Source organism: Natrix helvetica (genome assembly GCF_964273705.1).
Source record: "Natrix helvetica genome assembly, chromosome: 4".
Taxonomy (NCBI): domain Eukaryota; kingdom Metazoa; phylum Chordata; class Lepidosauria; order Squamata; family Natricidae; genus Natrix; species Natrix helvetica.
The window spans coordinates 8,815,619-8,843,086 of NC_138550.1; the positions used below are offsets into that span (position 1 = coordinate 8,815,619).

The 27,468-nt window shown below is 41.9% G+C and overlaps 1 protein-coding gene across 1 annotated transcript in view; it reads left to right on the forward strand.

Annotated features, from left to right (window-relative positions):
• Positions 1-27,468, forward strand: part of TMEM135 (transmembrane protein 135) — a 172,329-nt gene that overhangs the window by 59,419 nt on the left and 85,442 nt on the right. Inside the window, exon 5 of the mRNA XM_081950357.1 lies at positions 4,137-4,202. Coding sequence (XP_081806483.1) covers positions 4,137-4,202 — 66 coding nt within the window. The remainder of the gene's footprint in view (positions 1-4,136; positions 4,203-27,468) is intronic.

Here is a 27,468-nt window from a genome sequence, read left to right on the forward strand (position 1 = left end):
TGAAATACCTCTGGACCCGCTCAATCATATTAATGTCCGATATATAGTGCGGGTTCCAGGGGGAAAAGCTGTTATTTGAGAATTGGTCTGGCAAAGGGTTTTGTATGCCCTAGTTAAGCAATTCAATGTTACCGGAGAAAAAACTTTGCAATAAGGTTAACAACTCTTAACATCTTTTGGGCAATGCTGTTACAGTGGGCTCTCGGGCTTAGATCGTTAGAGATAAGTACTTCTATGTCCTTGACAGGGTGAGGGTCGTCTGTTGTATAATTATTGGTCATCCTTTTAGTTATAATTTCTATTCCCTTGTAATTTGGATGTTCATTGGGGAATCTTGAGGTAAGGTGGGAAGGTGGATACAAATAATGTTAAAATTATTTTTGATGAGCAAAGTTGAAAAAAAAATGCCTTTGGCAAATCTTTAAGATGGAACCGGACAATGTTTTAGGCCTGGGGTCGGCAAACTTAAACACTCAAAGAGCCATTTGGATCCATTTCCCACAGAAAAGAAAACACCGGGAGCCACAAAGGTCCTAACCGGAAGCCCCCTGTTCCATTCTGGAGCTGACCGGAAGTTCAGGTTCCGTACCATAGAGTCTCCTCCTAGCGTGGCGTACTTTTTGCTCTACCTGTCATAACCGAAAGCCCTATCAATTGTGGAGACAACTGGAAAACCCTCCCCTTGCCATAGAGTCTTCTCCTGGAGCACTCTGCTTCTCTCCCCCCCCCCCCGGAAGCTCCTCTCAAAATTGTTGCGCCGACCGGTGACGGAGCCGCAGCAGAGGGAGGAAAGAACCACATGCGGCTCCAGAGCCGCAGTTTGCTGACCCCTGTTTTAGGGGAACTTTCTCATGTAATGGCACTCTTCCCAGGCACCTCTAAGTATATGCTGTGAAGGGTAGACATTTCTCCCAAACGATACATCAGGAACCAAGGGAGCTGTCTCACTTGAAGAAAGAAATGCTTTCTTCAACAGACATGCGCTTTTGAATTATGCCTTTCGAATTTGCTAGGGAAGATTATTTTTAACTTTTAAGCTCTTATGACTTAATTCCCCCCCCCCTTGGTACAGATTTGCAGAGCTGCCGAAAACCTGTGCCAGTGTATTTATTATACTATTAACATTTGAAAGAGATTTTTAAGGATGTTCTATCTACTGCATGGTTATTCCCAGGACCGTGTTTGTTTTTTTCCAATATTATTCTTTAAACCCAGTTACTTTTTATTTTTAATCTCTCCAACCCCTACATTGTTTATATTTTGGGGGGGGGGGATCTTCTCTCTTAAAATCCGTTCTTTCCATGTTTTTTAAATGCAGCCATGTAATGTTTCTTTGCATACTGCCTTTCATTTGCCAGAAATTCCATCTTCTTGTCTTATCTAATTACATAATCCTCTCTCTTTTTTTTTTAAAAAAAGAAAGCTAACTATTGAGATGTTTTGACTGTGATAAGCCTCCTTCCCCCAAAAAACTTTATTTTAAACAGAACACTTCAGAAATATACTTAATCTTCTTAGCATATGTGAATGGTGATTCTATCAAGAACGCCACAGTTCTGGGCTCACCCAAGCTGTGAAACATCCTTTTATCTAAGGAGCTTTGACAACTGAGTTTTAGCTATGCGAGTACAAGTATATTAAAGGAGTTCTCTTTTATCAGTTGAAGAAGAAGGAAAGTTACATAGATCATTGGTTCTCAATAGAGACAAAGGAAGCTTTCGCAGTATTGGCAGAATGCGCTATTTTGCCGAAGCTTCTTCAAAATGCCCATAGGAAGAACTGATGAAAGAAATCGGTTTTGAAGAACACAAAAAGGCTGCATGAAGTTGTCACCCTTTTAATCTTCAAGGGAATGTAGAATTAAGTCTTGAGACTGGCTTGCAACTTCTGGTGGGTCTAAATGAGCAAATAAAGAAGGTCTCTGAGTAGGCAGATGGATTATTTGCCCCCCATCTCACCCACAGTTGAAAGTACAAAGGAATAAAAATGCATTAAGAGTTCCTGAAACGTAGGAGATAAGATACACATGTAATCCATTTTTTTTAAAAAAAAAAACCACTTCAAGCAAAAAATAGGGTTATTATTATGCATTTAAAAAAAATATTTTCCTACATATTTTAAACATTAACAAACCCACAGTATTCTTAAATGTACTATATGAGTTTTTTGTAAGTTCTAACCATTGAATTCTTTTGTATCATGATCAAAGCCGTGTTTCGTTTGACCATTCTCTGTAGTATTGTTTTCATTAGTGTTAGCAATGTTGAGAAAAGTATGATCTTTGTTTGGAAATTTTGAATTTTCTATTTCACATTTGAACTTTGTACTGAATTAGCCAGGAGATAGATTTAAAGCTGGTTAGAAATGTAGTTAAGGGACGTGTTGGCTCAGTGGCTAAGATGCTGAGCTTGTCGATTAGAAAGATTGGCAGTTCAGCGGTTCGAATCCCTAGTGCTGTGTAACGGAGTGAGCTCCCGTTACTTGTCTCAGCTTCTCTCAACCTAGCAGTTCGAAAGTATGTAAAAATGCAAGTAGCAAAAGAGGAACCATCTTTGGTGGGAAGGTAACAGCATTCCATGCGCCTTTGGCATTTAGTCATGCCAGCCACATGACCACGGAGACGTCTTCGGACAGCGCTGGCTCTTCAGCTTTGAAACGGAGATGAGAACCACCCCCTAGAGTCAGGAACGACTAGCACATATGTGTGAGGGAAATTTTTACCTTTATAAATGTAGTTAACTTATTTCAAGAGGTTTAGGTTCTTCTACCTGGCACACAAATGACACTGGGAGGCTCACAATACAAAAACAATGATAAAAAATTGCAACTAAACAATGCACAAAAAATGAATTATGTCCACTTTCCCCCAAAGTCTGGGGGAATATTCAAGGCTCCTTGGAGCATCCTTGGTATTGGAACTACATGAATCTATGGGGGAATCTCATTTCACAGAATAGGCTCTACACGAGGGACAATACAGTCCTGGGTCCTGATAGGGGGCATTGGTTAATCAAAGGGACCCAAAGAGTGCCATCTTGCCAGTTCTTGCTGAATGGGTAGAAACTATGAGAAGTGGGTGATTCCTCAAGTAACCTAGTTCTATGCCATGTAGGGCTTCATAGCAGCTCCTGAAAGCATACCAGCAGCTAATGCAGCTTGTGAAACAGTGATGCCACATGGGCATACTGCGGCATGTCTACCATGCCCATAATCTGTGCCATTTGATTCTGGACCATGTGAAGTTACTGAGTCGGCTTCCCATGGAGAGTGCATGGCAATAGTTGAGCAGAAAGATTAGGGCAAGTGTGAGTAGCTGAAAGGCCTGCTGATCTATGACAGGGCGTAGCTGTCACAGAAAATAAAGCTGTGTGAAGGCAGGTAGGAGCGGTGAGTCCCTACTGTCCATCAGTCTTGAATGGGAAAAGCAATTTCTTCTAAGGCTAAAGGTGGGAAATCCCTGGGTCTGGGGCGAGAAGATCAGTGGTATGTTTCACATTTTGTTACCACTGGTTTGCTGTGCATACACCTGGCCTTCCGCACATGCACTTTGCTTGCACGTGTGCCCCTACGCATGCGCCCGACCTAAAAAACATGCCTAAATAGGACAGCATAGAGCTGGGGTGGGCGGGCTGGCCCACCCACGATTCCCGCTACCAGTTTGAATGAACCAGTCCGAACCGGCTGAATACCACTTCTGGAGAGGATGTTGGGCTGATACCAAAGCCACTTGGCCTTGGAGGGATTTTTGTGGGTTTACGGATTGAAATGCATTTTTATTCTTGATAACCCTTGTATCATCCACTCCATCATGTTAACCAGGGGTGTCAAACAGAAGGCCCCGGGGCATATCCGGCCCATGGGGTGCTTAGATCTTAGATCTGGCCCTCAGGGCTGCCCTGGAAGCAGTGAAGGACTGGCTTGTGATGCCTCTGCCAGTGAAAATGAAGCATGAAGCATATTATAGTAGTATGAATAGTAAGGATTTTTACCAAACCGTTTATTAAAAGAGGAAACCCCATTGAATTCCGCAGTATGGTGGTTTTTTTAAAAAATAAAAATAAATAAATGCCCTGTGAACATTGTAATTTGAAAAAGCAGAACACTTTATTTCAAATATTCTCTCTTTTTGCCTGCAGGCTACAGAAACACTCTTCCGCATGGGAGTATCAAGAGGAATAATTACTCCGTTAAGACATGGAGAGGTAAAACTTTTCCCTCCCTGCATGTGTGGTATGGGTTTTTAAAAGTGAACGGGTGAAGCAGGTGGATGAGGGTTGATGGAAATATCTGAACAATGAAAGTAGAAGCGTTCTTACGATCATCATCTCTGCCACTAATTAGTAGTTCAAGGGGGTGAGTGTTATCCTTGCATAGATTATTTTAAAAAGACAAAACGGCACCCTCTTCAGAACTTAAGGATAGGACTACTTGATCAGGCCTGTCTGTCAGAACTGCCACCTCATGCCTGCTCTTTGCAAACACTTCGGTACCAGTCTGCCATGAACACTGGGATGTGTTGGTGAGAGAGGGAGCGCTTGGGGCAGTGGTGGGTTCTGGATCCTGTCGCAACCGGTAAGCTGCGACGGGGCCGGGTGTCCTCCATCTGCACGCATACATGCACACCCACCACCCATGACACTCCAGCTGCTCAGCAGAGCGTCACGCAGGCGCCATATGCTCCATGCACGTGCGCAAATGGCCTGGTTGGGTCAAATATAGATAAGGAGGGTGGGCGGGCCCTCCAAAGCACCATACCAGAACAGTACCTGGTGCTCCAGTACACCCGTACCGGGGCGTACCGGCCGTAACCCACCACTGCCTTGGGGGCGCTTGGGGGGGGCAGAGGGAAAGTTAAGTAAGTGAAAGTGCCTATCCGAGACAGTGTTTTGAGGTGGCTCCACGATGAGAAGAATGCTGCTGCGAGCCAGCCTACAACCAGAGTGGCCATTTCTAAAATTCTTTGAAATTGATGGGGGAGGGGGACCACAGACAATACCAGCAATGGGAAGTCCCTTTCGCTTGGCGTTTTGCCACGCAAATTTCAGTTCTGGCTTTGCACTACTGTATTTCACTTGGCTTCCAGTAAATCATATACTGTATTTCTCAACCCAACAGTGCTAAAGATTGTTTTTTTTTTTACTTAGAAGCCTAAGTTGGGGCAAGCCTGGCACTTTTCTGAACCCAATAAATATTTTTCTGGTTGCTCATCAGTCAGAGATATAGATATATTCCTCTCCTGCCATTGTTTCTGCAGCAAACAATTGGAGGCATATTGTCTCCCCCTCAAGATAAATATGGAAATTTCAAAAGTAATAGCCCTTGATTCGCTAGTTCTGTGTGGATTTAGTCATTCCCTTTTTCATCTATCTCTAACACACACACACACACACACACACACACACACAGACACACACACACACAGACACACATACACACACAGAGAGAGAGAGAGAGAGAGAGAGAGAGAGAGAGAGAGAGAGAGAGAGAGAGAGAGAGAGAGAGAGAGAGAGAGAGAGAGAATGCAGTCTTGTGGTTAACATTGCCAGTGGGAGAGGATTAAACCCACTTAAAATGATCGTTTCTCCTGATACGTTAAAGCGGTCGTTTGAGTGGATACTAAATAAAGAACAGCAAGACTGATCTTGAAGTAATAACCGATCTTCACTTTGCGCTACAATGAGCCGAATTTGGAAGAAAATAGCACTCAAACCAAGCGAGTCCATAAGGGCTCTTCAGACCTGGGCATGTTTCCAGCATCAGATGGATGTGTGGAGTTTTATAACACCGAATATTTTCTTTCCCTTGTATTCCTTCTCTCATCTTTTCCGTACGCTGGGATAATCCATTTTCTTCGTCTCCCTGGCTGTATTTCTTTTAGCAAGTTTTCCCTATAAGGAGTCATCTTTTACACCTAATACGGGGTTGTTTGCTCCTTTCTGCATGGATTATGGGATTATTGACAAGGCTTTGGCACGGGGTGTGGAAACGGGGCTGCCAAGCGTCATTCATCTAAGCCAGGCAGATAATTCTTGGAATGGCAATCCTGTTCAACAACATCTACTGGAGAATGAAAAATTACTTCAGGACATGTTACAGCCATGGAGTTGACGGATCTCCAAGAAGTCTAATCGCACCAGGGGAGATAATGAAATTTAAGAATATAATTGACCTCAAGGCTCAGCGCATTTCTCCCCTCTTCCTTACTAAAGTATTTTCACCGGGAATCCATTTGTTCTAGTGGTTTAGGCAGCAGGCTAGAAACCAGGAGACTGTGAGTTCTAGTCCTTCCTTTGTCATTAAAGCCGGTTGAGGGACTTTGGGCCAGTCACTCCCTCTCTTAGCTCAACCCACCTCAAAGGGTGATTGTTGAACGGAAAATAGAAGGGGGAATGAGTATTTGTTATTTTTTTCGCCGCTTTGAGTTCTTTATAAAAATAATAATAATAATAAAGGCCGGATTTTTTTTTTAAAAAAAAACTTTTAAAAAAAGGCTACCTTCTGGAAAATATTTGTAGATTCTGAGGTCACTTGTTTTTCCCCCCTCTGGCTGTTAAGAGATCCCAGTGGAATCTGGCTGGTTTTGTAATAGTTTTGTCAGTCTTCAAGAAAACTTAAGAGCACAGCCTCATCCAAAAGGTAGAGGAGGCAGCCAGAGCCGTGATGGCGAAGCTATGGCATGCGTGCCAGAGGTGGCATGCAGCACTCTCTCTGTGGGCATGCGAGCTATCGCCCCAGTTCAGCTCTGATGCATGCGCGCCTACCGCCAGCCAGCTGGATGTTGGGTCTCTGCTGAACATGTGCGGTGGGCGGAGCATTTGCATTGGGCTGCATGCCCATGCACGGGAGGAGGGTCCCATGCGGGGGGGTGCGTGCGTGTATGTGGGGGGGCACATGCACATTGCATTTTGGGGGTTTGGACGCGCTTTGGGCGCTCAGTGCAGAAAAGGTTAGCCATCACTGAACTCGAGGCTCAGCTGTACTGGATTTAATTCTTACTAACATGAAGTTTTTCTTCAAGGCAGCGTAACTGTCTTTTTTCATGCTCCAGTTTTCTTCTTTTTTTTAAAAAAAAAAGCTCTGCACTTCCTTTTTGATGGCCATCCAGGGAATGTGAAAGGGAAAAGAATATCACTTGGTGTGTTTGTCATCAAGAAGGATGGGTTTGTCTCATAAGTGATCTTTTACATGAGACACAAGCAAGCTGGACATAACTCTGCAGACAACACTCCAGGGATTCTATTTTGGCGCACAAAGGCCATTGTGTTTCCTGTCCCAAATGGTAAAACTTTCAGGGGGGGGAATTAAAAGGGACAGGAACCATATGGCTTACAGTACTTGTTGCTAAGTGAAGGTTCCCTTATTTATTTATAAGAGCAGCCATAAGCTTTCTTGATCTCCCAAAGGCCTTGAAGTAACAGACTCTGACATACTAGGTATCTTCCTTCCTTCCTTCCTTCCTTCCTTCCTTCCTTCCTTCCTTCCTTCCTTCCTTCCTTCCTTCCCCTCTCCCTTCCTCCTTTTTTCTTTCTCTCCTCTCCTTGTCTTTCTCTTTCTTAATTTCTTTCTTTCTCTGTCTTTTTTTCTTTCTTTCCTTCTTTCTTTCTTTCTGTCTGGCTTTTTCTTTCTTTCTCCTTTTAATTTCTTTCTTTCTCTCTTTCTGTCTCTGTCTTTTTCTTTCTCTCTCTCTCTCTCTCTTCCCCCCACCCCCTTTCTTTCCTGCAAGAAGGTCTGTGTATTTGCTATAAATGGATAGGTGTTTCTGTTAAACAATGACAGCCTCAATAGTTTTCCAGTTCATTGGCTAGGAAAGGAGCAGGGCAAAACTGAAAGCTATAAGGTATCCCTAAGAAGAGTGCAAGTTGACCGTTGATGGAGGGAGTGGTACTTGGTTGCTGGGGTAAGCAAAAGTCTGTTTTCCCGAACACTGAAGTTGGCTTCTAGAATCTTCCCATTATCTTCTCGAAGGGGACACCACTCTCTGTTTTCTAGAATCAGCACCCAATTCTGTCTTGTGTTAGCATGGTGGGCTCACAACACATCTTAAAATGCCACCATCTTCAGCCTGCGTGGAGCGGAGATGAGTCTGGTTTATATCTTGGCTAGAGCTCGTAGCTGTGTTTCTCTTGCTGCCTATCTCTGTTGTTAATGAAAACTCTTAATAGCTTTGGCACTGGTACCCGGATCAGATTGCTTGGGGCACTGGGAAGTGGCCAGAGTTGATGCTTTATTTCAGCAGCTATTTTGTGAATGAGTTTCTGCCAAATCCTAGAACAGGTATCTGTGCTTTGGGACTCTGTAATGTCCCCTACAAAGGCATTAACTCATCTCACGGGTAGACTGATTAAAAAAAAAAGGCCTCACCTGGTCAGACACCCCGATTCTCGCATAATTCTCCTGGGTTCAAACCTAACATACAGCTTGAACTTTCCTCCTCTTCTTCTCGTTTCCAAAATGTCCTTCGGCAGATTTATTGGTCAGCGAGAGAAGCAAGTTCAGATAATTGCAAGGGCATCCTACTTTGGTTATCTTGCAGTAACAATTAAAGGTGTCAACTTTTGAACCGGCAGTACCTGAGCAAGAGAAAATTATGCATTTTCTCCTGATGAAAAAAAAAAAAGGGCACGATGGCTCAGTAATTAAAGATGCTGAGCTTGTCAGTTGGAAAGTTGACAGTCGGGGTTCGAGACCCAAGCAGTGTGCAATGGGCTGAGTTCCCGTTCCTTGCTCCTGCCCACTTAGCAATTCGAAAGCATGCAAATGCGAGTAGATAAATGGGTACCACTTCTGTAAGGAAGGTAACAGTGTTACATGCGCCTTTGACGTGTAGCCATTCTGGCCACGTAAGTGTGGAAAATGTCTTTGGACAATGCTGACTCCTTCAGCCAAGAAATGGAGATAAACATTGTGCCGTAGATTCGGACACAGCTGTACGGGGGAAATCTTTACCTTTTACCTCATGAAAACAGAGGATCAGACTTAGAAGTCCATGGGGAAACTTGGAAACATAAATAAACCTTCAGGGTAGAAGTGCCTCAATTCCTTATCTAAATGTCTCCTCATGTAATAAATTCAGATATTAACATGCATCTTCTAAGAATGTTATTCTGCCTGACAGAGACTCCCAGGAAAAGGACCACATAGTTTTGAAAATCTTTCCAAGCCAGAATCTTCTTTGTTGTTAGTTGTGAAGTCGTGTCCAACCCATCGCGACCCCATGGACAATGTTCCTCCAGGCCTTCCTGTCCTCTACCATCCTCTGGAGTCCATTTAAGCTCATGCCGACTGCTTCAGTGACTCCATCCAGCCACCTCATTCTCTCCCGTCCTCTTCTTCTTTTGCCCTCCATCGTTCCCAGCATGAGGCTCTTCTCCAGGGAGTCCTTCCTTCTCATTTGGTGGGCAAAATATTTGAGTTTCCTCTTCAGGATCTGGCCTTCTAAAGAGCAGTCAGGGTTGATCTCCTCTAGGACTGACCGGTTGGATCGCCTTGCAGTCCAAGGGACTCATAGGAGTCTTCTCCAGCACCAGAGTTCAAAGGCCTCCGTTCTTTGGCGCTCAGCCTTTCTTATGGTCCAACTTTCACAGCCATATATTGCAACTGGGAAAACCATAGCCTTGACGATACGCACTTTTGTTGGCAGGGTGATGTCTCTGCTTTGTAGTATGCTTAGACTCTAACAACCCTATTTACTATGTTTAGTATCTTAACAACCCTATTTGAAAGTTGCAGATGGGAATGTTGTCTGTCATTCTTTTAACACTTTTAAAACCTCACCACCAATTAATGCCATTTCGTATTGAGCGGAGTTGAAGAAGATGTTGAAATCTAAAAGTGCTTAAACTGCAACACATTTTTTTTCTAAACCGTTTTGGATATCAATAGATTCCTTTTTCTGTCTCCTCTCTTCAAAAACCGGGAGAGGGATGTGAAGAAGGATTCATGCAGTTTAAACAGTCCTGTGGCAAACTAGGTAAATGCTGATGATGTACACTCAGAGAAAAAAAAAAGAATTTTTTAGTCCTGTGAGTTGACAGCATTACAATCCCAAGTGGGAACAAATCTCATTGTGCATTTCAGTTGTGCGATTGAAAATGAGAAGATTGCCACTATTGTGAAAGGAATATAGGACTGTATTTGAGTATGTGTAGAAGAGAGTGAAGAATTAAAAACTGTGAATAATTCATTTCCAGTTTAGAGGGCAGAAAATAAGAATCAAATACTGAAACTCTTACTACTTCTGAAATGTCTATGGTGTTGTCCTTAATTCCAGTCTTAATGCATTTTAAGTCATGGACAGAGATAATAAAATAAAAAACACTCATAAATTAAGTCCTGTTTTATAGAGACCACTTCATAGATATAAATATACATGTCACCCCATCCCATCCTAAGAAGCTAACCAGATAATCCTGGGCAAATGACTATGTTAAATTCATTTAGTGCATTTTAAATTCAGCTCTTACTTCAAAGGGTTAGTGTAGATTTAAAAGGTCTGCATTCCATGGTCAAAAGGTTGAACATAAATGTAAAAAAAAAAATGCCTAGGATTTTGGTGCATATAAATGAAAATATGAGTTTCTTTTTACGTGATGCATGATATTAAAAGGATAATGATGGTGCCTTACTTTTAAACAAGTTGTGCATTCTTTTGGGAAGGAGGTAATTCTTGATAGTGTTGAATTATTATAATGTTTCTTATTTTTAATTTTTGAATTGTATTTGAGAAAGCATACTGTGCTTGAGAGAAAACATTTTCTGTTTTGCCCGAAGCAGACAATGAAAGTATCTTAAAAGCTGATTCTAATTTAAACTTTACAAGTATCTTTCTCTCTCTTTCTCTCTCTCTTTCACCTCCCTCCCTCCTTCCCCCTTTTTCTTTTTCTTTCTTTTTTTCTTTTTCTCTCTCCCTCCCTCCCTCTCTTCTTTCTTTTTCTTTCTTTCTTTCTTTCTTTCTTTCTTTCTTTCTTTCTTTCTTTCTTTCTTTCTTTCTTTCTTTCTTTCCTTCTTTCTTTCCTTCCTTCTTTCCTTCTTACTTTCTTTCTCTCTCTCCCTCTCTTCCTCCGTCCCTCAATCTCTCTTTTTCTTCTTCTTTTTCTTTCTTTCTTTCTCTCTCTCTCTCTCTCTCTTTCTTTAGCTTCAGGACACAGCAGGCCCTAGTTACAGGCATATTACAGAGTTAAATGGTGATGTGATCCTAGATATCCGATCTCTTCACCCTTCTCCTTCACATCACAAAGATACCATTATTTCCGTGGGTTCAAAAGTTCTGTTCTCACGGGTAGCTCATCATCTCTAATTTCATTGCTGTTGTCTGACTACTTTGTTGTTGTGATAATTTGTGGAGAAGATAACAATTTTCATTATGCATTTACTTTTTCTTTATCCTGCAATTTTTTAATGATTATATTAACAATCTATTGCCTAAGAATTGATACATCTTTTTCTCTTTTTAAAAAAAAGAGAAATGGAGTAGTTTAGGAACACAATCCTATGAGGTACACTATTTTTTTTTCTCCTTTCAAAATCGAACATTCACGGAAAGCTAAGCACTATAAAGAATGCTTGATCAGACTGTATGAAAATAATAATACTTTCACAGACATCAGTAATACTCTTAATGTTCTTGAAAGTGCTGTGCTCTTCAAATTCTTAAATTTTGTTTGTTCTTACAGCTTTAAAATTGCAAATCTAAAACGATTCAAGCGTATAGTGTAAAATCCCTTTTAATTGCAAGTATTTTCACTGCTGGGTACTATTGTAAATTTTGGATAAACTTGGAATAATCGCTTAGGTATCTAATTGGGTCAAACTGCCACTCAATAGCTAGAATGTATTGTTGGAGCATAACTGCAAACATTTAATCGAAATAGAATAGCAGAGTTGGAAGGGACCTTGGTGTCTTCTAGTTCAAGGGTCTCCAACCTTGGCAACTTTAAGCCTAGAGAACTTCAACTTTTAGAATTCTCCAGCCAGCTGGGCATGGAGAATTCTGGAAGTTGAAGTCCACAAGTCTTAAAGTTCCCAAGTTTGGACACCCCTGTATTACGGCATCTACCTGTTGGCCTTCTGGGGTAAACCCGATAGGAATTACGAAGAGATGAACTAATTCTACTTTATTGCAAAGCTACCTTGACAGAATTTGCAAGCATGAAAAGTAGAGGTAGTCCTCGGCTTACAACCACAACAGAGTCTGGAATTCCCCCCCCCCCCTTCTTCAATTTCCTTTACCGCCAAAGAAACTAGGAAAGGTTCCTTCCGAGCCTCTTGCCACACCCATTATCCAGCTGGCGACTATGCTGTCTCCTAATCTATCCGTACCCTTGGCAACACCACTTGGCTAGTCTTTCCCACATACCGACACACTTTGTGTGCTCCTTGGGACTCTCTCTCTCATTTCTGAATATACAGGTAGTCCTCGAGTTACAACCACAGTTGAGCCCACGTTTTCGGTTGTTAAATGAGAAATGTGTTAGCAGCGAGTCTTGCCCCCGTTTTACGACTTCCGTTGCCACATCTGCTAAGCGAATCACTGCCGTTGTTAAATTGGTAACATGGTGGTTAAGTGAATCTGGCTTCCCCATTGACTTTGCTTGTCAGGAAATCGCAAAAGGGGACCCCGGGACGCTGCAACGGTCATAAATATGAAGCGGTTGCCAAGCATCTGAATTTTGATCACATGATCATAGAAATGCTACAAAGGTCATAACTGTGAAAAACGGTCATAAGTAACTTTTTTTCAGTGTCATTGTCCCTTTGAACGGTCACTAAGCGAACTGTTATAAGCGGAGGACTATCTGTGTTGTCTCTGTGTTCCATGATTTCTTTCTCTCTTTTTAAAGTATAACTCACATTTTGCTGATGGTATCCGGGTGTATCTTATCCTGGATGACGCAGCAAGAACTTCCTTCTCCTATTGCCTTGCTGGGACCTTCAGTTGGACAGCTTCCCATCCTCTTAAATCTGGAGAAGACTAAACTTTTTATTTATGTACTTGATTTGAAGGGACACAGTGGCGATCAGAAAGAGCGGCAGTTCGAATCCCTAGCGCCACGTAATGGAGTGAGCTCCCGTTACTTGTCCCAGCTTCTGCCAACCTAGCAGTTCGAAAGCACGTAAAAAAATGCAAGTAGAAAAATAGGGACCACCTTTGGCAGGAAGGTAACAGTGTTCCATGCATCTTTGGCGTTTAGTCATGCCGGCCACATGACCACAGAGACATCTTTGGGCAGCGCTGGCTCTTCGGCTTTGAAATGGAGATGAGCACCGCCCCCTAGAGTTGGGAACGACTAGCACATATGTGCGAGGATTTACCTTTACCTTACCTGATTTGACCTCCTTTTTCATCTTCCTTTCTTTGTTTTGAAGACAGCTTCTTCTCTATTTTGCTGGTGGCACGAACTCTCGGAGAAATATTACACAAAGCTTTTCATTGATAGCAGTGGAAGAACGGTTGGTCATTTTTCATTGTTGAGGCAACTAGTTCAAACTTTTGTGATGTTTTCATCCAAGTCAATAATAAAAAAAAACAACCCTGAGGAACACAAGGCTGGGAGCCTTGCTCTTGTTTGATGAAGAAATGTTGTCGAGCATTCTTAAAATACTTTTTCCGTCAGCTATGATCTTTCTAATCGATGACCATTCTTTATAGGCCTAATTAGCTTGCTCATCAGAATGCCATTCGAAAACCACTTTATACTCATGAACTACAAAAATGTTGTAGACTGCAAATCCTTTTGAGGAGCTCATTTCAAACCCTCTTCTCTATGCTTTTTGACAACTTGCTGGATCAGCCTGCGTGGTTTGCATTCCACTTGTCCAATAAAGCCAAGAAATAATGAGTCGTTAATTGGCAGATGTGGAGTTACAAGTCTGTGTTGGTTCTGAGAATGGAAACTCTTGGCTTCTCCTTCCTGCAGGAAAAGCTGCTGAAAGTATTTCTTTGAGATGCGAATAAATTCATTATTGCATCTATGTGCTGGGAAATGCGGTGACCCCAAACACTGAAGTTGGAAGTAAATATATCTGAATGCTCTAGGGATGTTTTAAGCTTGCAACAAACTTGGTCATCTGCAAGTACTCAGCAGATTTGTATGTCAACATTTGGTCCTCCCCCCTCCCCAAAATAAAATGAAATAAATAAAACCCGTGTCCACTCTCAGAGCATTAAAATAGTATTAAAGACTCTCATAAAGAATCAGATATAGAATAGGATTATTTATTGGCCAATTGTGATTGGACACACAAGGAATTTGTCTTCGGTGCATAAGCTCTCAGTGTACATAAAAGAATACATTAATCAAGAATCGTAAGGTATAACACTTAATGATAGCGATAGGGTACAAATTAGCAATCAAATCATACTAGGAAACAATCAATATAAATCGTAAGGATACAAGCAACAAAGTTACAGTCATAAGTGGAAAGAGATGGGTGATAGGAACAATGAGAAGATTAATAGTAATAGTGATGCAGACTTAGTAAATAGTTTGACACTATTGAGGGAATTATTTGTTTAGCAGAGTGATGACGTTTGGGAAAAAACTGTCCTTGTGTCTAGTTGTTCTGGTGTGCAGTGCCTTATAGCGTCATTTTGAGGGTAGGAGTTGAAACAATTTATGTCCAGGTTATGAGGGGTCTGTAGTTATTTTCACAGCCTTCTTTTTGACTCGTGCAGTATACAGGTCCTCAATGGAAGGTAGGTTGGTAACCATTGTTTTTTTCCCCCTGCAGTTCTAATTATCTTCTGAAATCTGTGTCTGTCTTGTTGGATAATATTGTTGTAATTGTGCTCAATATTGTCTACACAGGGAAGGCAACCTGGTACCGACTGCTTTAAAAACCCCTTCATTGTCTCTCTTAAGCGGGGCTAACAGGAATTAAGTCTAAAACGTCTCTAGACACAGCTTCCAAGTAGCACACCCATCGGAGTCAAAACTCCAAGGCGTGCATATTCCTCAAAGTATATATACTTATTAGGCATGTCATATTGGCTCATCTGGGGAAACCCGACACTAAACACCCCTTGGGTTTCTCCCTAATTAAAAGTAGGGTTTTCCTTTCCCTGCCATGTAGACCATCACATGGTCCAATCAGGTCACAGTCCAAGGGTCAGTTGGTCCCAGATCCCATCTCCTCGCACCCTGGTGGGAAAGTCCTTGGTTCTCAGAGGAAAGAATTTTATTACAGCTACAATCCCCCAGCTATCTCTACCTCCCCCCTCCTGTTCCCACCACTCGACTCATCTCCGCTGTGGCAGCCCTGAAGGCTTTATATGTCTATAATTATCTATCTATCAATCAATCTATCTATCTATCTCTATCATCTCTTATCGCTATCATCTATATAATATATAGGATGAAGTAGCTCAGTGGCTAGGATGTTGAGCTTGTTGATCAGAAGATCGGCAGTTCAGCGATTCCAATCCCTAGCGCTGCGTAATGGACTGAGCTCCCGTTACTTGTCCCAGCTTCTGCCAACCTAGCAGTTTGAAACCATGTAAAAATGCAAGTGGAAAAATAGGGACCATCTTTGGTAGGAAGGTAACAGTGTTCTGTGCGCCTTTGGCATTTAGTCATGCCAGCCACATGACCACAGAGACGTCTTTGGGCAGCGCTGGCTCTTTGGCTTTGAAATGGAGATGAGCACTGCCCCATAGAGTCGGGAACGACTAGCGCATATGTGCAAAGGGAACCTTTACCTTTATAATAATATAAGGATGAGATAATAATGTCTCATGCTTCCTATTACATATCTCCTCCCACTCGACTCATCTCCGCTGTGGCAGCCCTGAAGGTGCCAGGGAGAAAATGGCTTCAGGGTTGACACAATAGTTAGTCAACAACGGATAGCCAATTTGGTGCAATGGTTAAATGCACCTGGCTAGAAACCGGGAGATCATGATTTCTAGTCCTGGCCCAAACCTGAAGCCAGCTAAGTAACGTTGGGCACCTCCTAGTAGAAGATGTTAATTGCAAACCATTCCCAAACCGTATCCAAGAATATTCCAAGGATTTGCTCAGGCAATTGCCAGGAAGGACTCAAATTCACCCCCTCCCCAAATTAACAGTGGTTGGTAGAAACCTCCTCAAGATTTAAGACCTGCAAACTTTTGATGGTAATCATGTTTGGTATTATTGAACTATGGACTTTTTCTTGCAAATTGTTCCGACCTACGCTTCCTCAGCAGCACAAAGCTGAGTCCTCATCCCGATAAACCACTTTTATTTAATTTACAGTGAATTCCTTTCCAACAAAGTCCGGGCCCCACAGTCCTTCAAGATATTTTACAATTACTGACCTTTATCAGCCTTGGAGAATGGCCAGGCCAATATTCTTCAGACGCCGCAATACTTGGCAAGAATTCAGGAATGAACTAATTGTCTTTCGCTCCTCTTTTATTCCCTACGGGAGGGGGCATTCACTGTTCACCTGTGACCTTACTCCCAAGTCGACCCTTGTTCCTTAGCTGTTCCCTTCATCTGGCAACTCTGCACATGCACACACTGAGAACAGGCTCCAGCTGTTCGTCTGCCTCACTGATGTCTGACTCCGAAAGCAGCTGATAACTGTCAGATGGCCCTGGTCCCATCTCTGCCTCTGACGCAGAGCCCTCATCAGAGCCTTCCCCAGACTCCAGGACTGGCCCATGTTCCTCCCCAACCTCCTCACTGTCCGAATCTGCTGCCAGCTCCGTTGGCCGCTGGTGGGCCACAACAGCAAATGTCTCCTTTTGATATATTTGCATACCATTAGCCACCTGCCCCTTTGTAGGGAGTGATGAAAATGATCTTGACAGAGATACGGAAAAGTGGTTAAAGCATTTTTTTTAAATAATCCAGAACTTTCCAGATAACCTTAGGAAGCGACTCAAGCAGAGTTGTATGCAGATCGTTCTATACTGCCGAAGGTCACTGAATTCTGGCCTAAACATTATTCTTGCTATATTGAAATTAAGCCATTGGTGCTTCTCCCTGGAAACTATGACAACACCATTCCACATTGCAGTGATTAGCTTATTTCTGTAGAAAATAAATATAGGTTAAGAAAACAGCAAGAAATGTCGATTGTGGTATATTTGGTAAGATCATTAAATAGCTTTGTTCTTTAATTCATGTACATTGGGGAGCTAAGCTGAAATGCAGGTTCTCTTCCTTTTAACTTCAAGGAATGCATCTGTTATAGTAATTTACACAACCATATGGCATTAATTAGCATCCTATATAGCAACTCCATTTATTGCAACAGGTCTGCCTTTCAAATCTTTACAAATGAAAGAAATGTAACTTTTAGCCTCCTTATGTTCAAGCTATTGTAATGGGAATCACTCCGTGCTTGCTACCAGTTTTTCATTCTCCAATCTCTTCCTTTTTAAATATGCTGGACTTTTGTCACACACCCCTTTGGCCAGTAAAGCTGGGTATTTTGGTTCAAAGCATCTGGAAGGGTCAACTTACAATACAATACAATACAATAGCAGAGTTAGAAGGGACCTTGGAGGTCTTCTAGTCCAACCCCCTGCCTAGGCAGGAAACCCTATACCGTTTCAGTCAAATGGCTATCCAACATCTTCTTAAAGACTTCCAGTGTTGGGGCATTCACAACTTCTGGAGGCAAGCTGTTTCACTGGTTAATTGTTCGAACTGTCAGGAAATTTCTCCTTAGTTCTAAGTTGCTTCTCTCCTTGATTAGTTTCCACCCAACTTGGGGAAAATGATTTTTTAAAATACTGCAAAAGGAAAATAAATACTATTAAAGCAAAGATACCAACAGTAGGCAGAGAGAGGATAAAAATAGCCCGCTCATCAATGGGGCAATCTAAACATATCTCTGGTTCCCTTGGAACCCAAATCTGATAACATAACCAGGTTTTGAAGCCTTCTGGACTATCAACATTGACTTGGTTTTACTTGTAATAGATCTGAATGCAGATTGCACTTTGCTTAAACATCCCCTCCTACCCACCTCCCACTCACCCCACTCACCATCAAGATTTTTTTTTTCTGCCAAAAATATTTACCTCAAATCAGTAATAAATGAAATGGGTAAGTTTTCAGGCTGAAGAATTGGAAGCAAGAGGAAAAAGATGTGGAAAATCTACCAATTTAGCCACTTGTGCTTAAATGATTAAGCTCTTAAAACCTTCAACATTTCTTTTAAAGACCCACATACATGGAAATATTCAAAGAGAAGTAAAGGAAAGGCAAAGGCAGCTAATTTCTTAATAATATCTATATATCTATATATGTATCTATGTATCATCTATCTATCTATCTATCTATCTATCTATCTATCTATCTATCATCTATCTATCATTATATAATTAGATAATTATAATATGTGTGTGTGTGTGTGTGTGTGTGTGTGTGTGTGTGTATGTATGTATGTGTGTTACAATCCCTGGTATGCCCAAATATGGGAGGAAGCTCACTACTCCCTCTTTCTGTCCTTCGGCTCATTATAGAAAGCCATCCAGGCAGAAAACCATATTTTTATTTTTAATGTTGCCTTTTTATATTTGTGTTGTATTTGTGCTGATAAAGTCTCCCTTTATTTATTTATCAGCACAAATACAACACACACACACACACACACACACACATATAATAAAGAGAGATAATTATATGTCTATAATTATCTATCTATCAATCTATCTCTATCATCTCTATCATCTCTATCACTATCATCTATATACTATATAGGATGAAGTGGCTCAGTGGCTAGGATGTTGAGCTTGTCGATCAGAAGGTTGGCAGTTCAGTGATTCGAATCCCTAGCGTTGCGTAACAGACTGAGCTCCCGTTACTTGTCCCAGCTTCTGCCAATCTAGCAGCTTGAAACCATGTAAAAATGCAAGTAGAAAAATAGGGACCACCTTTGGTAGGAAGGTAACAGCGTTCTGTGCACCTTTGGCGTTTAGTCATGCCAGCCACATGACCACAGAGACATCTTTGGGCAGCGCTGGTCCTTCGGCTTTGAAATGGAGATGAGCCCTGCCCCGTATAGTTGGGAACGACTAGCGCATATGTGCAAAGGGAACCTTTATAATAATATAAGAATGAGATAATAATGTCTCATGCTTCCTATTACATATCTCCTCCCACTTATGACTATAACCTTGTTGCTTGTATGCATACGATTTATATTGTTTTATTTGTTTCCTAGAATGATTTGATTGCTTATTAATAACCTATGATGATCACTAAGTATTGTATCTTATGATTCTTGATAAATGTATTTTTTTTCTTTTATGTACGCTGAGAGCATATGCACCAAAGACAAATTCCTTGTGTGTGCAATCACACTTGGCCAATAAAGAATAAAGAATTCTATAAAAACCTCTCAGTAGGACTTGCCACCTGCAGAAATTTTTCCTCGTCTAGAGCTGGATAGAATTGGCTGCCTTAAAATTACTATCCAACCTCCAAATTCTGCCCCTGTCCTCACCAGCCCATGCACAACAGTGGCCTAGTTTTCCTCCATGAAATACTAGACAGCCTGGTTTGGATATCGTTTTAAATCAAAAGTATTTATCATGCTGGCTGGAAGAAGGGCATAATAGAATTCCTTCGCTCAAACCCGAGCCACCGCGAGTCCCAAGGCAGGACATTGAAAACTATCTCCTCATTATCTGAAGATAATACCTTGTGAAAAGATGGCAGTTCTCCCAGCTCTTTTCTTTCTGGGAATACGATAGCCCTGAATATCCATTTATACCTTTGCACCGATGTAAAGAGATGAAACATGTCAGCATCCAGCAGGCATCGGTCAGATTTCTGGCTGTTGTGTAAGGCCATGCGCAGCCTGCTTGCGCTCTGTTTTGCTTTGGACTCTGTTGTTTTCACTTTTGCTAATTATTCCCTTTGGCCTATAAACTTTTAAGGTCCTCCCGAGGTCAGGTTATACTTTGGTTTAAAAAAGGAAAAAAAATCTGCGACACAGATGAAGAATTCTCTGGTGTTTCCTGTTTCCGGCCAATGTTTTTGGTGCTTGGCCATCTCAGCTGCGGAGATTGATCGAAACAAAGAGCAAAGTTCAAAAATTATCTTCGGGCTCAGACTGGGACCGCTGGACAGTCTCCCATTGTTTCAAATATTGTCTGAAAAGATGCAGGCTTTTGTTTTCCTTCTAGGTTTGTCTGTTTCCTTTTGGCATGTGTTTTCTTCTCCTTCTCGTGTTTTCCGATTGAGCTGGGGCTGGCAAGCCTGTTTCCAGTTACGCAGCATTTCTATTCAGTAGTGCGAAGAGGAAATTAGAACAGTTTGGGAATAATATTGTTAGTTAATTGCTGCTCGGAGCCCACATAGGCCCAATAAAGCATTTTATTTAGTCAAACACATCTGCTTGGCGAGGATTTGTGCAACACTATCCCTATGAAGCAGAGCGGGTAAAACAATACTGTGCGGCAATGTGTTATCGTGCTTCTGCAAGATACGGCTCACTTGTGGGAAGTAAATTGAGAAACGTCGGGATAATAATGTGGGCACCCAGTTTATAAAATTTACGGCTCCTTCTTTATCTTTAAAAAAATGTAAAATAAAAAAAATTAAGCATTATATAGAGAGACTAGAGCAGTGATGGTGAACATTTTATCCACTGAGTGCCTAAACGGCGCACACATGCATGCCCAAACTGAAAGGTGTGTGCAAACACATGCATGTGCGTACTCATGCATGTGCGGACATGCACGCATGCACAGCGGAGACCCAAAGACCAGCTGGCTGGTGGGAGGCGGGGCATCCCAACACCAGCAGCGTGGCAAGAGGTAAGATCTTTTTCGTTCGTGAGCTTCTGTTTTGTCATTTCCAGGGAAACAGAAGCTCACGAAAGAAACGCCACAGAGATCTGACCTGGGGCGATGGCGCGTGTGCCAGCAGAGAGGGCTCTGCGTGCCACCTCTGCCATGCGTGCCATAGGTTTGCCATCACGGGGGTAGAGGTTATGTAGAGAGAAGCACCCCACATACCAGCATGGTTTGGGTGCCATTCAGTGGTGGGATTCAAATAATTTAACAACTAGTTCTCTGCTCTAATGACCAGCTGGGTAGGCGTGGCTCGGTGGCCATGTGACTGCATAGGCGTGGCCAACTCAACGTCACTCAGGTTGATGGGCGCTTCGCCTTACCTGTTACAATGTAAGAAGGGTTAACCGGAGAGGCAGTTTCTGTAAGCAGGGCAATAAAAATTAGGCTAGAAACAACACCAGAATGTTTCCTTCCTGCCTTCCTTACAGGATTAGCCCTGTAAAGTGGGGAAAAAAAACAAAGTGAGATTTCTTCCAACAACTGGTTCTCCTAACTCAGTGGTGGGCAACCCGCGGCTCGGGAGCCACATGCGGCTCTTTACACCCTTTAATGCGGCTCTTCTGTGTGTTGGGTGCCCGCTCCCCTCCCTCCTCTCGGGCTTCGGAGGGAAGCTTCTGCAAAAGCCCGGGCGAGTGACAACCAATTTTGGTCCTATGACTACAGAATGCTGCAAAATACCATAAATGCAGGCCAGTTGTTGAGTGTTTCAAATGTGATTGGAACACTCAACAAGGTGACCACAGTGTGTGTGTGTATGTGAGTGAGAAAGACAGAGAGAGGAACAGAGAGAGGGAGTGAGGGAGGGAATCAGAGAGAGACTGACAGACAGACAGACACACACACACAGACAGAGAGAGACAGAGAGGGGGAGGGAGGGAGAGAAAGATAGACAGACAGAGAGACACACACAGAGTGAGTGATTAAGTGAATGAGTGAGAGACAGACACACCCACATACACAGAGTGACAGAGAGAGAGGAAGGGAGGGGAGAGAGACAGAGGGAGAGACAGAGACAGACACACACACACACAGAGAGAGTGACAGAAATGGGGGAGGGAGGGAGAGAGAGACAAAGAGACAGAGAGAGAGAGAGAAAGAAAAAGAAAAAAAGAAAGTGGGAGAGAGAGATGAAATTAAAAACAACAACATACAAACCTGACTTACTCAAACTATCCAAGGAAATGCAAGGCCAATGTTCACATTAGTGGTTGTGACTTTGTCAGTCAATGTCAGGATGTAATTTTCTCTACATTGTAAGGCAAATTTTACGGAATTTAACGTTATCGATAAATAATATCGTTCTAAAGATTTTGTTTTATTAGTTGTGTTATTTGTATCCTCCCGACCTATGTGGATACTTGCATGCAGAATATTCTCAATAAAAACTTATTGCAACTAAAAACAGTGTACCATCCTATGTATTTTCGGTTTTAAAAATGTGGCTCTCAAAGTAAATTTCAATCGTGGTTTTGGCGAGATTTGGCTCAGTTGAAAAAAAAGGTTGCCCACCACTGTCCTAACTGCTTAGAAAGTTAACAACCGATTCTCCCGAATAGGTGCAAACTGGCTGAATCCCACCACTGGTGCCATTACTGTTTAAGGGTTAGGTATCTGAAGGCAAAATTCTTAGCCAAATGTAAGTACGGTTTAAAGAAGAGGCATTTAGTGCTGTTCGTGATGAATTTGTTACTCTCTCTTCATGATGGCTTGGAAATATGCACAGGTAGTCCTCATCCTATTTCAGTACTTGAGGGGCTGTATTTGACAAAGAAGAGAAGGCGAAATTATTATGCAAAGCACCAGAGGACAAGAAACAATAGGTGGACACTAAGCAAGGAGAGAAGCAACCTGGAATTGAGGAGAAACTTCTAACAGTGAGGACAATTAACCAGTGGAATGGCTTACCTTTAGAAATCATGGCACTCCATCACTGGAGGTTTTTAAGAAGAGATTGGACACCCATTAGTCTGAAACGGTATAGGTTCTGCTGCTTGAGCAGGGGGCTGGACTAGAAGAGCTCCAAGGTCCATTCTATTCTATTCTATTCCACTCCACTCCACTCCTATCTTGTTTAGTGATCAGTTGCAGTTACAGTGGTGATGAAAAAGTAATTTAATGACCAGTCCTCGCATTACAACCTTTGCAGGTCTGGAAAGCAAAGGAAACCTGAAATCAGATCATAAACACAGTCATCGTTTCATTTTGCGACCACTTCACTTCAAAAACAAGTTACCAGCCACAATTGTGGTTTGACAGCCACTCAATCCCAGCAGACACAGTTGCCTTAAAGCGTTCTAGGCACGTGCTACATCATCTCCATTTTTTAGCCAAGGGAGCCAGCGTTGTCTGAAGACCCATCATGTGGCCACCATAATTATACACACTGTGGGGCACGTAATGCTGTTACCTTCTCACTGAAGTGGTACCTATTGATCTACTCACTTTTTACATGCTTTTGAATTGCTAGGTGGGCAGAAGCTGGGGCAAGTAATGGGAACTCGCTTCATCGCACGGTGCTCTGGTTTCAAAGTGGGACAGTGACCTTCCCAGTTAACAAGCTCAGCATCTTTAACCACTCAGCCATTATGTCCCATTCTCCATCCGTCTACACATCAAAAACTGTAATCTGAAGACAAGGCTCATAAAAATAAACGTTGGATGAAAAATCTGAAGGCCATCTCCACCACTATCGATGGTAGTGCTAAAGCAACTAGTATTTTATTTTATGCGTATAAAATAACAGCTTCCTATTAAAGGTCAGTTACCATTCAATTTTATGCTTTAGAAATGAGATATGGAGAATGACAAATTTTGAAGCATGGATCACCCAAGCTGATCTTAGTTCATCTGGGAGAATTACTTCTCTCCTTCTCGGAGATTACTCATGCCGAATATGGCTTTCAGCAGGTCATTTATACTGGGACAGTTGTTGAGTGACATCCAATAAGTGTGGGAAGTATTTGGAACGTCCCATCAGAATATTTTATACTTAGGGTGCAGTCAGTCTTGAACCTTTAGCGCGAAAGATGAGATCCTGAGGATGATTTACAATGTTGTGTTGGGAGTCTTGGCCTGAACAGTGACAGTCACCCCCTCCCAAAACACAGTTAAAGAAAATTGCCATTAAAGAAACATTTTGAACACAATGCCTTATGCTATTGTTTCTCAACCTTCGCCACATGAAGCATGCTGCCTAGGAAATTCTGGGACTTGAAGTCCACCCATCTTCAAATGGCCAAGGTTGAGAAATTATTAACTTAGGTCAAATGAACCCCAAAATATAACTGCACAAATAATTGTGTTTGATATGAAAACTGTCAGAATCTGGACCATTTGAAATGCATATGAATGGCATTTCTGATATTATGAGTGAATGCTGGGTTTTTTGTGAACTAGGTACTGCGGTGATTTTTTTTTAAAAAAAAGATTACAAATTCAGCAAGAATTGAATAAGATCCCAGAGGTCAAGAAGAATATAAGTTTGGCTGCCTTGGGTTTAATAGTGGATTCATATTCCTTCAGAGGATTTTAACAAAACAGCAACATTTTTAAACACGGGAATTGTTCAAATGTTTTGAAGAAGGGGAAGAGAAAGATTTGGACTTTGGGCGCGAGGGTGGTGATTTGGGGATGAATTATGATTATGAAAAACAGAAGACTCATTTAGAGCTTTGTTTCCACCAATGAATAATTCAGTGTTTGAAGATTACTTACTGTAAAATGGCCTTTCTTCAAACTTTACACCTATTAACTCGATAATGTAATTGAACATGATACAGTGTTCAGGCGGGTTGAACTAGAAGATCTCCAAGGTCCCTTTCAAGTCTATTATTGAGTTGATACAATGCAGAAGAGTATTTGATACAAAATACATACTAACTATATCTCTAGAATTACAATGGTGAAATTTGGGATTGTCCCTAAAGTGTAAATTAATCAGGTTTAGAAGGGTCAGAATTAGATTTCTGAGCTAGCTGTTTTCAAATAGGCCTTGGAGCCTTTAATCTCTCTCCCTCTCCCTCTCCCTCCCTCTCTCTCTCTCTCTCTCTCTCTCTCTCTCTCTCTCTCTCTCTCTCTCTCTCTCTCTCTCTCTCTCTCTCTGGGTTGGGGTAAGACATCCTTAACAACCCTTGGGGGGTGTTCTGTTAAGATACAGCTTGTTGTGCCTTAAAATGGCTTCTACTGAACAGCGCTGTGGAGTTGCTATGGTAACGGCTTCACAGTACTCCACAAGCGGCTCCCTCATGGAAGGAGGGTTGGGATAAATAAATAACCAGGCAACGCCTGGTTATCAGTTAGTGTAGTAAATATAATGGAACTGTTGCTAAAAATGGAATAGGGCTCTACAATGATATTGTAGGGTTAACTTTCCAATTGTGCCCACTCATTTAATTTAAGTACTGTATAAAGAATCTGAAGCCGAAATGTAAGGCCCAAAGTTAAAACTGAAAATACGGAAAGTTAAACCTGGAATCATTGTTCTGCTAGCCATAATTTAAAAACCAGGGTCTTGTCTTGCCCTTAGAAAATGGGCTTAATACGTTTTCAACCTGTTTAAAATATTTTAAAGGTATTAAGAGAGGAGCTAAGTAATATATGAATACGTAATAATATTTATTTTACAATTTTATTGTAATATTATCCCTGTAAACCCATTGGGATTTTAAACTATTTTTATGTGGATCTTGATCAGAGGGAAGCTATTTGACTCATCTGCATCCTTTGCAAACATTTGCAAAGTTTCCTTGGAATAATTATTCTCAGATACTTACAAAAAGTAAAACATGCACTTTAACAAAGTTAAGGAAAAACAGAGCATATAGGATATTTATCAAAATGTCGGATGAAGAGAGTATATTTTGGAATGACTAGTGATGTAATATGTCTTGTTCAGCTTTGCTGATTAGGGATAGTACATGGGCAGATTGAGGCCGGAGAGCAAACTAATCTGAAAAAGAAATGGGAGGATAGAGAATCTGTCAGAAAACTATGGGGAAATCTTCACATTAGGACACATAAAAGCAGCTTCATTTTTTCTAGCTGGATAAGTTAAAAGAAGGAATTTCGAAACCACGTCGTTCGACCTCTGCAAGACAAGGCTATACTGTCCAGAGCTAATCAAAGATATCTCCATGATTAATGGTGTGGGTAATGCAGAGAGCTGTTGTTTTTCATTTGAAAGGAATGCCTTAAACATTTAATGAGGGCCAATATTTTATGGCCAGTTTTGCTATTGTGCAGCATCTCCCACACCTCCTCCTTTTCTAGCCACTTTGATTTGGAGCAACTTGATTTTTGTAAGTGCCAAGGGTCTGCCAGTGTAAATCCTAGGTTGCGTTAACAGAGGGATAGAATCAAAATCGCAAGGTGCTGGTACCCCTCTCTGTAAAGCCTTAGTAAGGTCACACCTGGAAATACAGCATCCAGGGTTGGTCACTGCATTACAAGAAAGATGTAGAACAGGGGTGTCAAACTCATGTCATCACGGAGGCGTCGCACGACGTATCACAACTTTTCCCCCTTTGCTACACCGAGTGTGGGCGTGCGTGACCAGCACGTGATGCAAATTTGACAGCCCCGATGTAGAAACTTTGGAAAAGGTGCAGAAGAGAGCAACGAAGATGATTAGGGGCTTGGAGGCTAAACCATATGAAGAATGTCTACAGGAACTGGGCATGGCTAGTCTAGTGAAGAGAAGAGAAGGACCAGGGGAGACATGATAGCATCTTCCGATATTTGAGGGGCTGCCACAGAGAGGAGGGGATCAACCAGTTTTCCAAAGCACCTGAAAGCCAGGCAAGGAATAATGGATGGGAAGTCATCAAGGAGAGATTCAATCTAGAAATAAGGAGAATGAGTCTGATGATGAGAACAATCAGAGGTTGTGGGAGCTTCATCACTGGTGGCTTTGAAGAAGAGGCTGGATAGCCACTTGTCAGAAATGGTATAGGTATAGGGTCTCTTGCTTGAGTAGGGGGTTGGACAGGAGGACTTCCAAGGTCCCTGCTAACTCTCTTAATCTGTTAAATGTCTGTTAAAAAAAAACACGGTCAACTCAACTTGTACTAATTATAATAGTACAGTCCATACTGAAAGGTAAGGTATCATCCACAGACCTTTACCCTTTTCAGTAATTTAAAAAGTCAAAATAAGAGGCAGATTTGCAATAAATAAAATAAAATGGTGCCACATTCTTTCAAATTTAAGTGTCCTGAGTGTCTTTGAGCTTGGTAAAGGTAAAGATTTCCCTCACACATATATGCTAGTCATTCCCGATTCTAAGGGGCGGTGCTCATCTCCGTTTCAAAGCCGAAGAGCCAGCGCTTCCGAAGACATCTCCGTGGTCATGTGGCTGGCATGACTAAATGCCGAAGGCGCACAGGGCGCCGTTACCTTCCCACCAAAGGTGGTCCCTATTTTTCTACTTGCATTTTTATGTGCTTTTGAACTGCTAGGTTGGCAGAAGCTGGGACAAGTCACAGGAGCTCAGTCTGTTCCGCTGTACTAGGATTCGAACCATAGAACTGCTGACCTTTCTGATCAACTAGCTCAGTGTCTTAGCCTCTGAGCCATCGCTTCCCTTTTAAGCTTGCTATAGTAGTACAACTCTTCATCTAGGGGTACACTCCTAACAAACAAACAAACAGACAAACAAACAAATAAATAAA